Below are 12218 nucleotides of genomic sequence, written 5' to 3' on the forward strand. Positions count from 1 at the left end.
GAAGGGGGTGTATGTTTACAAACTGTCCCTGAGCAGATAGATAATTTTTAAGCTGTAGGGCCACATTACAGTGCAGCTTAAAGGGAATCTGTCAGCAGGTTTTTACTATGTAATCTTAGAGCAGCACAATGTCTGGGCTGAGAGCCTGATTTCAGTCATGTGTCACTTACTAGGCTGTGTGTTGCTATTTGAATAAAATTAATGTTTTGTCAGCAGGAGATTATCACTACAGGACTAGGTGTATTATGCCTCCTAGTCAACTGCTCTGTGTAACCACACCCCATTACTGATTGGCAGTGCTCCTTCAACATACATAGAAAGCTGCCAGTCAGTGGTGTGGGTATTGTTATACAGAGCTCAGCATTCTGACCACTGATAGTTCTGCAGCAGAGAAAACTGATTGAATCAAAATGTCAACATGCAGACGTTCAATTGATACAACGCTGGAATCCGGGTCTCAGCCCCTATGTCATGCTGCTTTCAGATTACAGAACAAAAATCCAGTAAGAGATTCTTTTTAAACCAAACCAACAGACTACAAATATAAATTGTGCATACATCATTTTCAAGGAATCAAAAGTTAAAAATATATTTTATATTGTACTTCGATTCATACACAAGTGTATAAAGTTAAGTAAATCCAAGGGCATATTGCCAAAAGCTACAGACTTGATAGTAAATAAGTGGAATTAACACTGCTAATGCATTCTTTTATATGATGCAGCTTGGAGAACAAAATCGTACATAAATGGTGTTTATCTGTGCAGATACATAAGTTGATGCCATTGTATTTATTCATGCTGAAGGGGCCATCTTATTATAGGGTATTTTCGGAAGAAAGAACCAGTGTGTAGCAGACAACTGTCATCACTGCTCATTTCAGCTTCTACTTCACTCTGTGGTCTTTTGTCCAGCTTGTTAGTTTGATCATAAAGTCAAGATTTTTTTAAGGCTTGTTTAAATTAAATGTACAAACTTTTTTTTTAATTGGTACAGAACGAAACAGGAGAAGTGGGAGGCAACACTCTGTTTCTACAAGGAGAATGGTTGCCTTGTATGACTATGATCCAAGGGAGAGCTCGCCTAATGTTGATGTTGAGGTAAAGCATTTATTTTAATCACTCCTCAAAGCCACTATCTAACTTTCCTGACTGAACAATCATTGTGGGTTCAATATCTAGAAATAAAACCACTAAAGAATGTAATTCTTACCTAGTCCAGCACCTCTTAGTGACTTCTGTTGCACTGATGAAAGTGAAGAGAAAGGGTAGATGGAACGCGTTCATGCTGCACAACCAGAGGGCTTAGACTCAGACTTAATCAATAATGTGGTATCGACAAGGCAATGGAGCTCTCTCTGTAACCCCACCCTCAAACAAGTATTGCAATTTTTTAGCTGATGGTTTAATGACAGTTATGCCTTAATATGTGTGAACATTTGCATGTTTAATATGTATTCAAATACATTGATGGCCTATTGTCTGATCAGCCGCGGTCCGAGACCCCGCACTTCAACCGATCAACTGTTCTCGGTGCCAGTGGCAGCAGTAGGTTGCCGGACATGCTCACTTCCAGAGCTGCCCCGTCACCTAATAGCGGCCGCATACTGTACATCTGCCTCCCATTCCATTCAATAGGAGGTGGATGTGCAGTACCCGACCACGGCCACTATTGACGAGGCAGCTCCAGAACTGAGCTTTTCTGGACCCCTGCTACCACCGACAACCCAAACACTTGCCAATCTGCTGGCACCGATAACAGCAGATTGGCAAGTTTTTGAGTTGTCGGACCTCAGCCTAACAGACATTGATTATGTATCCTAAGGCAGGCTTTACACGTTGCGACATCGCTACCGATATATTGTCGGGGTCACGTCGTTAGTGACGCACATCCGGCACTGGTAGAGACATCGCAATGTGTAAATCCTAGGTGCAACGATAAACGAGCGCAAAAGCGTCAAAAATAACTGATCTGTATCATGTCGTTCATTTCCATAATGTTGTTACTGCTGCAGATACGATGTTGTTTGTCGTTCCTGCAGCACCACACATCGCTGTGTGTGAAACCGCAGGAACGACAAACATCTCCTTACCTGTGTCCACCGGCAATGCGGAAGGAAGAAGGTGGGCGGGATGTTATGTGCCGCTCATCTCCGCCCCTCCGCTTCTATTGGCCAGCCGCTTAGTGACGTCGCAGTGACGCCGAACGCACCTCCCCCTTGAAGGAGGGATTGTTTGGCGGTCTCAGCGACGTCGCTGACCAGGTATGTGCATGTGAAGCTGTCGTAGCGATAATGTTCGCTACGGCAGCAAGCACCAGATATCGCATGTACGACGGGGGTGGGTGCTATCGCGCTAAACATCGCTAGCAATTGCTAGCGATGTCGCAGCGTGTAAAGCCCGCCTTAGGCTAGGCCATCAATGTAAAAGAAGTGGACAACCTCTTTAATGACCAAGCCTCATTTTCCAAATCTCCCCAGTGTCAGTTTATGAGGTAATAAATCTGGAACGCTTCAATAGATATCAGTGATTGTAAGATTTTTTTAGGGGTTTTTTTTTCATGAAAAGTTGTACTTCATGTTAATGGTAAATTTAGGTCAATATGATTTGTGTTTTATAAAATTATTGAAAATGTGAGTGTTTTAAAATTTTGAAATTTTCAAGCTTTTCATTTTTATATTCTTAAAACTAGATTGTTATATCACACTAAATAGTTAATAAGTAACATTTCCCAGATGTGTGCTTTACCTTTGCATCATTTTTCAAATGTTATTTAATTATGATGCGATGTTAGAAGGGTTAAATTTTTAGCAGCAATTTGTCTTTTTTTCAAGAAATTTACAAAACCTGTTTCTTTAGGGACCTCTTCAGATTTAAATGGACTTTGAGGTTCCTATATATTGGAAATTCCCCAAAAGTTATACTATTTAAAAAACCTCAAATACTTGAAAACTACTGTCACTAAATCTTTTAACCCTTCAGGTGCTACACAGGAATTAATGGAAAGTGTAATAAAAAAAACAAAATTGTATTGTTTCCTCTAAAATGTTGGTTTAGACCTATTTTGCACTAGAAAATGTGAACATGTGGTCAGAAACCTTTGGATAAACGGACGGGCTTGGAAGGGAAGGAGCACCCTTTGAATTTTGGAACACAAATTTGGGTGAAATAGATTGCAGTCACCATGCCACACTTTCTGGGACCCTAAGATCTCTAAACAGCAGAAACCACCCACAAGTGACACACCGCAAAGAGTTTATCCATGGTTATAGTGAGCATTTTGAACCCACAGGTACTACACAGAATTTAATATCATTAGGTCGTCATATAGAAAAACTTACATTTTTTCATGACAATGTTGCTTTAGCCCAAATTTTTCACTTTTACAAGGGGTAAAACGAAAAAAATGAAGCATACAGTTTGTTACCCACTTTTTCTAGTCTCGGTGATACCCCACATGTAGTAAAAAAAAGTCTTGGTTTGGAATGGAAGCAGCAATAATTGAATTTTGAAATACATAGTTGGCTGAAATAGGTGGTTGCGGGCACCATGTTGCACTAGTAGAGGTCTTGACATGTCAAAACAGAAGAATCGCCCCCCAACTGACCACATTTTATACACTGCACCCCCTATCAAATTAATTAACGCTTAGCACGGTGTTGCTTCGGAATTAGCCCCATCTATTGATATAGTTTAGTAATACATCCACAACATAATACTACTGGGTTACTTGCATAGTATATGTAACAATTCACATTTTTGTGACTATTTGTTGTTAATTTTTGTATTATTATCCCCACATGGATATATATTTTTCTATATTTATATTCCCTATTGGTACATACTAATTATTTATTTAATAAAGGCCATGTGCAATTTTATGCACTAGGACACTTTATAAATATTGCCTTTATACCGTGGCAAAGGTAATTGGATCTGCATTGAATTCACGCACTAGTCACTTTTTCATTGTACTTTGGATACTACTATGTGCAATTTGGTCTGTTATGCTGCTATTTCCTCTTTTCTTTTCTCTATACATCTCTTTTAATTTTTTTGTATGTTTTAATATTTGTCTTCAATAAAAGTTCATATTTTTAATAATTTTGGATTTTTTGCTCCTTTTTTGAAAAATTGTATACAATATTTTTCAATTGTTGTATACATTAGATGCGACAGTCCCGGGACTTTTCCCAGCTCATCCCCAATGCCCTGATGCGGTGGCAATCGGGGTAATAAGGAGTTAATGGCAGCAGCCCATAGCTGCCACTAAGTCCTAGCTTAGTGATCACAGGTGTCTATGAGACACCCCCTCATCACTAAGCTGTAAGTGAAAGTAAATAAACACAATCACCCATAAAATCCTTTATTTGAAATAAAACACATAAAAGCCCCCTCTTTCACCACTTTATTACCCTTAAAACACCCCACTAGGTCCGACGTAAACCACATGAGGTCCCACGACGCATCCTGCTCTGCTACATCTGACAATCACAGCAAGCGGCCATACAGCACGACCGCTCTCTGTGAGGGTCAGGCCGCAAGTGAAGTGAGCCGCGCGGGATCAGCGGTGACTTCAGCTGTCACTGCACATCACCTGACTGAAGTCACCGCTGATCTCGCGCTCACATCAGCCACGGCCTTATATGCGGTCACAAGTGGAGGACTCCCGCTGTATACTCACCTTTCCTCACTCCACGCAGCATCGCTCATCTTCCAGTCTGTGCCAGCAGCAGCGCCGCTGACCTGTGTGGAGCTGTGCGCACAGCGATGACGTCATCGGGATGCAGTGCATATGAAATGAGGCTAATGAACGGGCCCACGTAGTCATGGTAGGTGCTGCTACAGCCTGTTCATGCCTCTGATGACCCGCTCCACCACCACCGCACCCCCCTTCCCCGCAGCCATCGGACTATAGGACACACCTTCGACTTTCCCCCAAGAATGATGGCGCTGGATCCATAGTGAAACGTGCCATCCCCAGGGACATTGCACCACTCTCAAAATATCGTCGCTGGCGAGAAGCACTGCCCAGGCACATACCTGATACAAACAGCAAATAGCTGACTCCGAGGCTGAGATGACGGGCAGACCAAGGCAGAGGAGCTTGTGACCAGCAGCACACACAGGCACCTCGCATAATCCAGGAGACGCTGTGCAGGTAGATGACTCACAGTCCCGGGCACAGAGAGGTGAGGAAATGGAGGAGAGCAGCTGGGAGGGGAGAGGAAGCTCTGAAACTAGCTGCTGAGCGGCTATGCTAAAATATCATTAGAAGACCCACACACACTTCTTAATTACTTGATGGAAAGGTATCTACTTCGAAGTGGCACGAAATCCCAAGATCCTCACATACATTGTACGTCACAGGAGAAACTATGGCGGCACCCCATAAATTATCAAATATCCCCCAGTCACCAGAGGATGCTGATCAAACGGCGTTTAATGAATATCCAGGCACCCCACACAAATTTAAATCTGTGGAGCGCCTGGCCTCTGAAGTTGCCAACAATATACTGCCAGATACAGTATCTCCATTACAATTAAGGAGTCAATAACCGCAGCATTAAATGCGATAAAAAGCAGCTTGATGAGACAGTAGAACAGGTTGTGGTCATAGAAACCAAAATATCCACGTTACAGCATGATTTTAACTCTGAACATACTATAGTCATGCGGCTATCCAGGGAGAAGCTGATTTTAAGAGACCGTATTGATTACCTGGAGAACCGCTCTAGGTGCAGCAATCTACGTATAGTCAACCTCCCAGAAGCACATCCATACGGGGAATTGCGCACATTACGTGAGTCAATAACCCCCAAAGCTTTGGGCATAGCAGAAAGGAGAACAGTGGAAAGGGTACACCGCATTGGCCCACCTAGGAGAGGTACAGAAGGAGAAAATAACAGACGCCCAAGACAAGTCATAACCAAATGTTTGGATTTTACTGATAAGCAGGATATAATTTAGGCATATAAGAGAATGAAGCATCCTCTAGAGGTGAATGGCTGTCGCATCCTGCTGTTTGAAGATTTCTCAGCAGAGATCACCAGGCAACGGAGAGCATTCACACCCATCTGCTCGGTCCTGTTCAAAAGAAACATCCGTTTCCAGCTGAAATACCCAGCGGTGCTGATTATCCAACACTAAGATGGATCCTATAATTCCTTCTCAAACCTGAAGGAGGCGGAGGCCTTTGTGGACAGAATAGTCAGTCCTCGTGAAGCTAGAGACTCTCCAGGATAACAACGTCCCTTCTTACCGAAACAGAGGGCAGCCAACTGAGGCTCCGGAAGGCTCTACCCAGCTACTCCAAAGTGTCCGGGACAGCAAACAACTTAAAGCTGCTTGAAAAGGTCACCTAGCATTAAGGGTTAAACTAAAAGTTGGAACGACGTTACTTGATATCCTTACATTTTGGTCGAGTGCGATGTGAGACAGCTTTCTGGAAGGTTTCAGAGACGAGCCTATGGATCATATGGAGGGACTTTTCTCCTCCCCCCCTTCCATCGGGGGTGGGGGAGGACGGAACATTTTTCTTCTTTTTTTTTTGTCCTCCCCCCACTTTGCCCCCCTGCCTCCCTTTCACACTTGAGGGTGGGATTCTCCCCTCTCTTATTGGCAAACTTTTTTCATGGAGGTGTGTGATTGAGCCTGGAGCATTGGTCAGAAAGAAGTGAAGTCTAAAGATTACGTTACAGTTTTGGGAAGGTTGGGAGGGAGATGTTCGTAGTAGTTGATTGCTCTAAGGTAAAAAGTGAATATTATATGCTACGTCATGTTAGCTTGTAATGCATATGAAAAATATGTTATTGTTATCTTGTTATCTTATGGGTCAGCAAGGGAGGGCAGCAGAAATATAGTAACCACTTGGCAGAATTACAATTTATCATTAGGCAAATTATGTGGATAGTCACGTGGAATGTCAAGGGATTATGTTCCCCCTCAAAAAGGCTTAAAGTATGGCGCCATCTAAATTGCCTTAAGCCATATATCACACTCTTGCAGGAGACACACCTAGATGGGTAGACATTGGGTCATCGGAGTTTATGGGTCTCCCTCGGCTAAAAAGAAAGCAGAGGTCATAATGTTAATAAGCAAAAAGCTACAACATCGGGTTTTAGAAACATATGCAGACTTGGAGGGCTGGATTCACATGGTCCCACTAGCGGTCCTGAGGAGAGTATACAAAATTTTCAACATCTATGCCCCAAATGAAAGTAACAAATCATTGTCCCATCAGCTCGAAGCAAAAAGTCTGGAACATGCGCATCCTAATTTAATAGTAGGAGGGGACAATTCAGTTGTATCGGTACTAGAAGATAGAGTGCTATTTAGTGGCCCTCCAAAATTGTTATGCACCCAAGATAAAGTTATACGGCCTCTGTTGTGTGCCACAAATCTACAGGATGCATGGAGGATATTACATCCACAAGACAGGAACTTTACACACTACTCCCATGTAAATAGTTCCTGGTCCTGTGTTGACTACCTTTTTTACTTCCAGGAATCTGGTGCGTGTGCTCTGCTTAGCCACAATACGGGACATGGTGATATCTAATCACACCCCAGTGACGCTGGACTGACAGATATCTACCCCAGAGGAATGGATTATTTGTGGAGATACCCGCCCTTCCTTTATGATAACGAAGATTTCTCTTTGAAAATGAAGGAATGGTGGTCAGAGTTTATGCTGCATAATGAGTAACACAAGGATACACCCATAGGACACGGCAAAGGCAGTGACAAGGAACAAAATAATGGCACATGTCTCCCACTTGAAAAAAAAGGTCCAAACTAAGTTTACTGAGGCATCGAACAGGTTGAGCGAGCATATACATCTTTGTGTAATAACCCAGAGAGGGAGCATAAAGAAAAGTGGGTAACAACTCAAAAAGCCTTTAACACATGGGCGGAAAAACGAGAACAGATATTTAGGTCTGCTCAAGAGCCAACGTTACATCGTTTTGGGAATAAAGCAGGGAAAATAATGGCAATCTAGTAAAAAAATAAGATTAACACACAGGGTTCCATGCAAATACGAGATCAAAAGGTGGAGATTCACAACAATCCAGGTAAGATAATTGAGATATTTGGCTTCAGAGCAAGTTCCCTGAAGATAATATCCTAACTAAAGTGTCCTTGCCAAAACTGAACAGAACACCAAACCTTCTTAAACGCCAAGATTACAGGGGAGGATATCTTGGATACAATGCCCCTGGCCCTGATGGATTTACAGGGGAGTTCTATAAAACAAAGAGAGATGAGATTTTGCCCACACAACTAGAATTATACAACAATGTATTAGAGGGCAAGGCGTCTTTCCAAAACAGCAATTGTGCATATATAAAATTGATTCCAAAACAGGGAAAAGATCCGCGGGCCCCGGGATCTTATAGGCGTATATCACTCATTAACTCAGACATAAAGATATTGTCAAAGATAATGGCCAACCGTTTAGCTGCAATCCTACCCCAAATTATCTCTCCAGCACAGGCGGGTTTCATCCAGAGAAGGTCAGGAACACTAAATATTAGAAAAGTTCTGTTAGCACTGGATAGGGACATTCTTAAACCACTAAAGGTGAATCACCTGCTCTACTGTCGATAGATGCCGAGAAAGCCTTTGACAGTGTTTAATGGGCATGGCTTTATTAAGTGCTAGACGAAATGCTTTTCTTGGGGTCTTTTTACACGTACATCTGAGATATTTATACGAACCCAAAGCCGCAGGTTTACATTCCAGGTCCTTTGCTAAAATGAACTAGACAAGGCTGCTTTTCAATCTGGCACTGGAACCATTTTGCGAGACTTTGGAGTGTACTCAGGTTTCAGGATTAATACGTCAAAATGTGAGCTGCTGTATCTGGGAAAAACAATTGCTCAAACACAGCAACAAACTTCTTTTGAAGGCATCTCATTGGCTAAGGCTGCTTTCACACATCCAGTTTTAGCAATGCGGCTAAATCCGTCTCTAAAACCTATGGAACAGATGCGGCGAAAAAAACTGCATCCTTTGCATAAGTTTTTACATGCGGCCCGTCCGGTTGTTGCCGGTTTGCATGCTACTGAGCATGTGCAGTGCAAAAAAACGCATCCGGCGTCCATAGGCATGCATTAAAAAAAGCGCCGCATCGGCCGGATGCGGCGCGATGCGTTTTTTTTTCGCCGGACAAAAAAACGTTCCAGGCAACGTTCCATCTGGCTGCCGCATGGGCTAAATATGCCGCATCCGGCAAAAAACGGACCGAACGCAAGGCCATGCGGCACAATCCGGCACTAATGAAAGTCTATGCGGAAAAACAGAACCAGCGGCAAAAAAAAACCCGCTGCGTCTTTTCTGCAAAGAACCGGATTGTGCCGCACAGCAAAAAACGGATGTGTGAAAGCAGCCTAAGTTACATATTATGTACCTGGGAGTAAAAATAGGAAAGGTCCCTTGCTACCCTGTATAGCTTAAATTTTCCGCCCTTTTAAGTAGTATAGAACAGGATCTTAAAAGATGGCAGGAGCTCCCACTGAACATAATCGTTAGAGTTCATCTAATCAAGATGATGTAGGTATCAAAACTGATGTATCATCTTCAAACTTTCCCCTTGCTTCTGAAGCATAAAGTCTTGGTTTTTTTAAACAAAGCTTTCTCACACTCTATCTGGAGAGGGAAGCGCCCACGTATATTGTTCAAGAAGTTGATGGCTTCTAAAGATCATGGAGGTCTGAAGCTACCTAATCTTAGGGAGTACAATATGGCCTGTTAGATACTTGCTAGATTGCATTAAGGATTCTACGCAATATTCAGCATTAGGACACGAAAAAGAATACTAGCCAGGGCAAGCTACCTCTGAATATCAGGCATTCTTCTTTATTTAAGGATACAATCGTGACTTGAAAAGTGATGAGAAAACACTACAAACTTTCGTATAAAGTATCTAAGCATATACCTATTTGGGGAAATCCTGAGTTTTTATATGGGGTTCACAACAAATTATTTGAGGAATGGAGGGTGAGGGGTATAAGGACTTTCGCCCATATTCTGCACCAAATCTAGATAGTTGAATATAGACGAAATTAAAGCTAAGTATGACCTGAACCCTAATCAAATAATCCAATATGATCAGGTTAGATATAATATTATGACCCATCTACAAGATGTTTCTCAAGAGGTAACTTTTAACTCATTTGATTGCTTGGTAAAATATTCGATTTCGTCATCATCTCCTCACTTTATGGTGAAATGCGAGATTTGCTCATAGGTCAACATCCGGAAGTAGGGACCGGTGTTCAGGAGACTCGCTCAAACATTTTGTAAAGTTCGTGTTCGGGTTCTGATATAACGCAAACTTGTCTCCGAACACAGAACTTGTGAAGGGGAAGAGAAAAAGTACTGCATAACCGGGAAGCACACCCAACTATCATATAAATAAATAGAATTTTATTGAATTGCATAAACAATTAAAACATACTTAAAAACATATACCCACACCAGGGTCTCTCCATAAATTACAGCAGTATTATAAATGGAATGTTCGCTGTGGTCAATAAGCATGCAAAATCATCATAGTTTACAACATTCCATACAATCGACTATAAATAGAGTAAGAGCAATCAGCATATCTGTTGGAGCCAGCCACAACCCATAACCTCCTAAGGTAAAAGGATCTCAAGCATAGAAGGAGGCTGAAAATACAAAGTGGCCCCAACCAAACATACAGACCAGTAGTAACCTGTCTACATGTATCAGCTGCAAGCTGTAGAGACCCTGGGATACACTCGCATCACGGCGCACCAGGACCTTTAATGACGTCATACTCACATGACCAGTTTGTAGACAATGAGGTAATACAACATTCACACGTGACTGGTCACATGTGTATGATGTCACGGTCACGGCAGGTCCTTTTAGCCAGAGGTGCTTACCGGGCTAACAGCAATGATCGGACAGATGCGGAAGCAGAAGCGCTGGGAGGCAGAGTCTGGAGGATGCGTCGCAGGACCTGTAAGTATACTGTAATCATAATGGTTTTTTAATAACGTGCTTGTTTTTTTTAACAGCCCCTGGACCCGAACTGTTACATGAACTGTAACACAAACGTCCCAGAAAGCTCGTGTTCGTGATCGTGTGCACGAACACCATGTGTTCAGTACAGACCCTGAACTTTACAGTTCGGGTTTGCCCATCCCTATCCGGAAGTCTTTTTTAAATCCTGTGAAAAATAGTTAGGTGATCCAAATGTAGGGTCAAAGATCATTAGGAGATGGGCTGCTCTACTCAGAGCAATCTCAAATGAGTTATGGCGGTAATCTCAATTTAAAATAATGCATAAGGAAATTTATGCATTTACTGTAATCTTCCACCAACGGTGCTGAAACCTGATAAGATCACTACTACCAAAATTGAAAGTAGATGCAACTGACCTCTTTCATGGGTTGTGGGTTTATTCCCATCTGAATCTCTTGTGGTCACAAGTCATAAGCTGCGTTTGGAAGGTCTGGGGTATGGAGATTCGCCTCTCTCTGAAACGTGTTCTGTTTCATTATTGGGAGGAGGAGAATGATGAGGGTAAGATATCAAGCCCGCCTATGCTTTTACATGTGATATTGCTCTCAGTCAAAAGAGCGTTGTTCAAGAATTGGTTAGACCCCAAGGTCCCCACTTTCGAAGACGTATTGGGTTGTCTTAAACATCTTCTTGAAACAGAGGGTTTGGATGCAGAAAAGAGGGCAGACAGAATGCGATACCATTTTAAAAAATTAAAAACATTTATACTAGCCTACTATAGTCTGGCTGTAATCGATAGGCTAATGCTGCCTTTTAAAGATACAGTTTGGTACCACACTGAGAAAATAAGGGTACACTAGAGGGTTTTTAGGTGGGACTGGGAATCATGGGGGGGAGATCATGATGGGAACACCTGATATGACTAGGAGGTAATTGAGAAGTGATTCAAGATTACGCGGACTACAAGATTGGGGAAATGGTTTGGTTGGGTTTATAGGGATGCTGCCTTCCTTGCTACAAAGTAGAGAGTTGAGTAAATGAGAAGTTAAGAAATGTTAATGACTTGAAATGTTTACGACTTGATTATTTCAATGCTGATTTATTTTCATCCGTTATTTGTTGATGTTTAAAAAGAAGAAACAGATATTTTAAAAAAAGTTCTATTTTGGTCTCATCTGATCACATGACCTTCTCCCATGATGCCTCCTCTGGATCATCCAG

At 42.2% G+C, this 12218-nt stretch overlaps 1 protein-coding gene across 21 annotated transcripts in view; it reads left to right on the plus strand.

The window, feature by feature from the left end:
* The window catches only part of RIMBP2 (RIMS binding protein 2), an 877394-nt gene that overhangs the window by 801824 nt on the left and 63352 nt on the right, over positions 1 to 12218 (plus strand). For all 21 annotated transcript variants that reach the window (XR_012725119.1, XR_012725121.1, XM_075322225.1 and 18 more), the window contains one exon: positions 997 to 1100. Coding sequence is in view for 19 of the 21 variants with exons in the window: in XM_075322225.1 (XP_075178340.1) it covers positions 997 to 1100 (104 nt within the window). In the remaining 2 variants the exon portion in view is untranslated. The remainder of the gene's footprint in view (positions 1 to 996; positions 1101 to 12218) is intronic.

Source organism: Anomaloglossus baeobatrachus, chromosome 1 (assembly GCF_048569485.1).
Source record: "Anomaloglossus baeobatrachus isolate aAnoBae1 chromosome 1, aAnoBae1.hap1, whole genome shotgun sequence".
NCBI classification, from domain to species: domain Eukaryota; kingdom Metazoa; phylum Chordata; class Amphibia; order Anura; family Aromobatidae; genus Anomaloglossus; species Anomaloglossus baeobatrachus.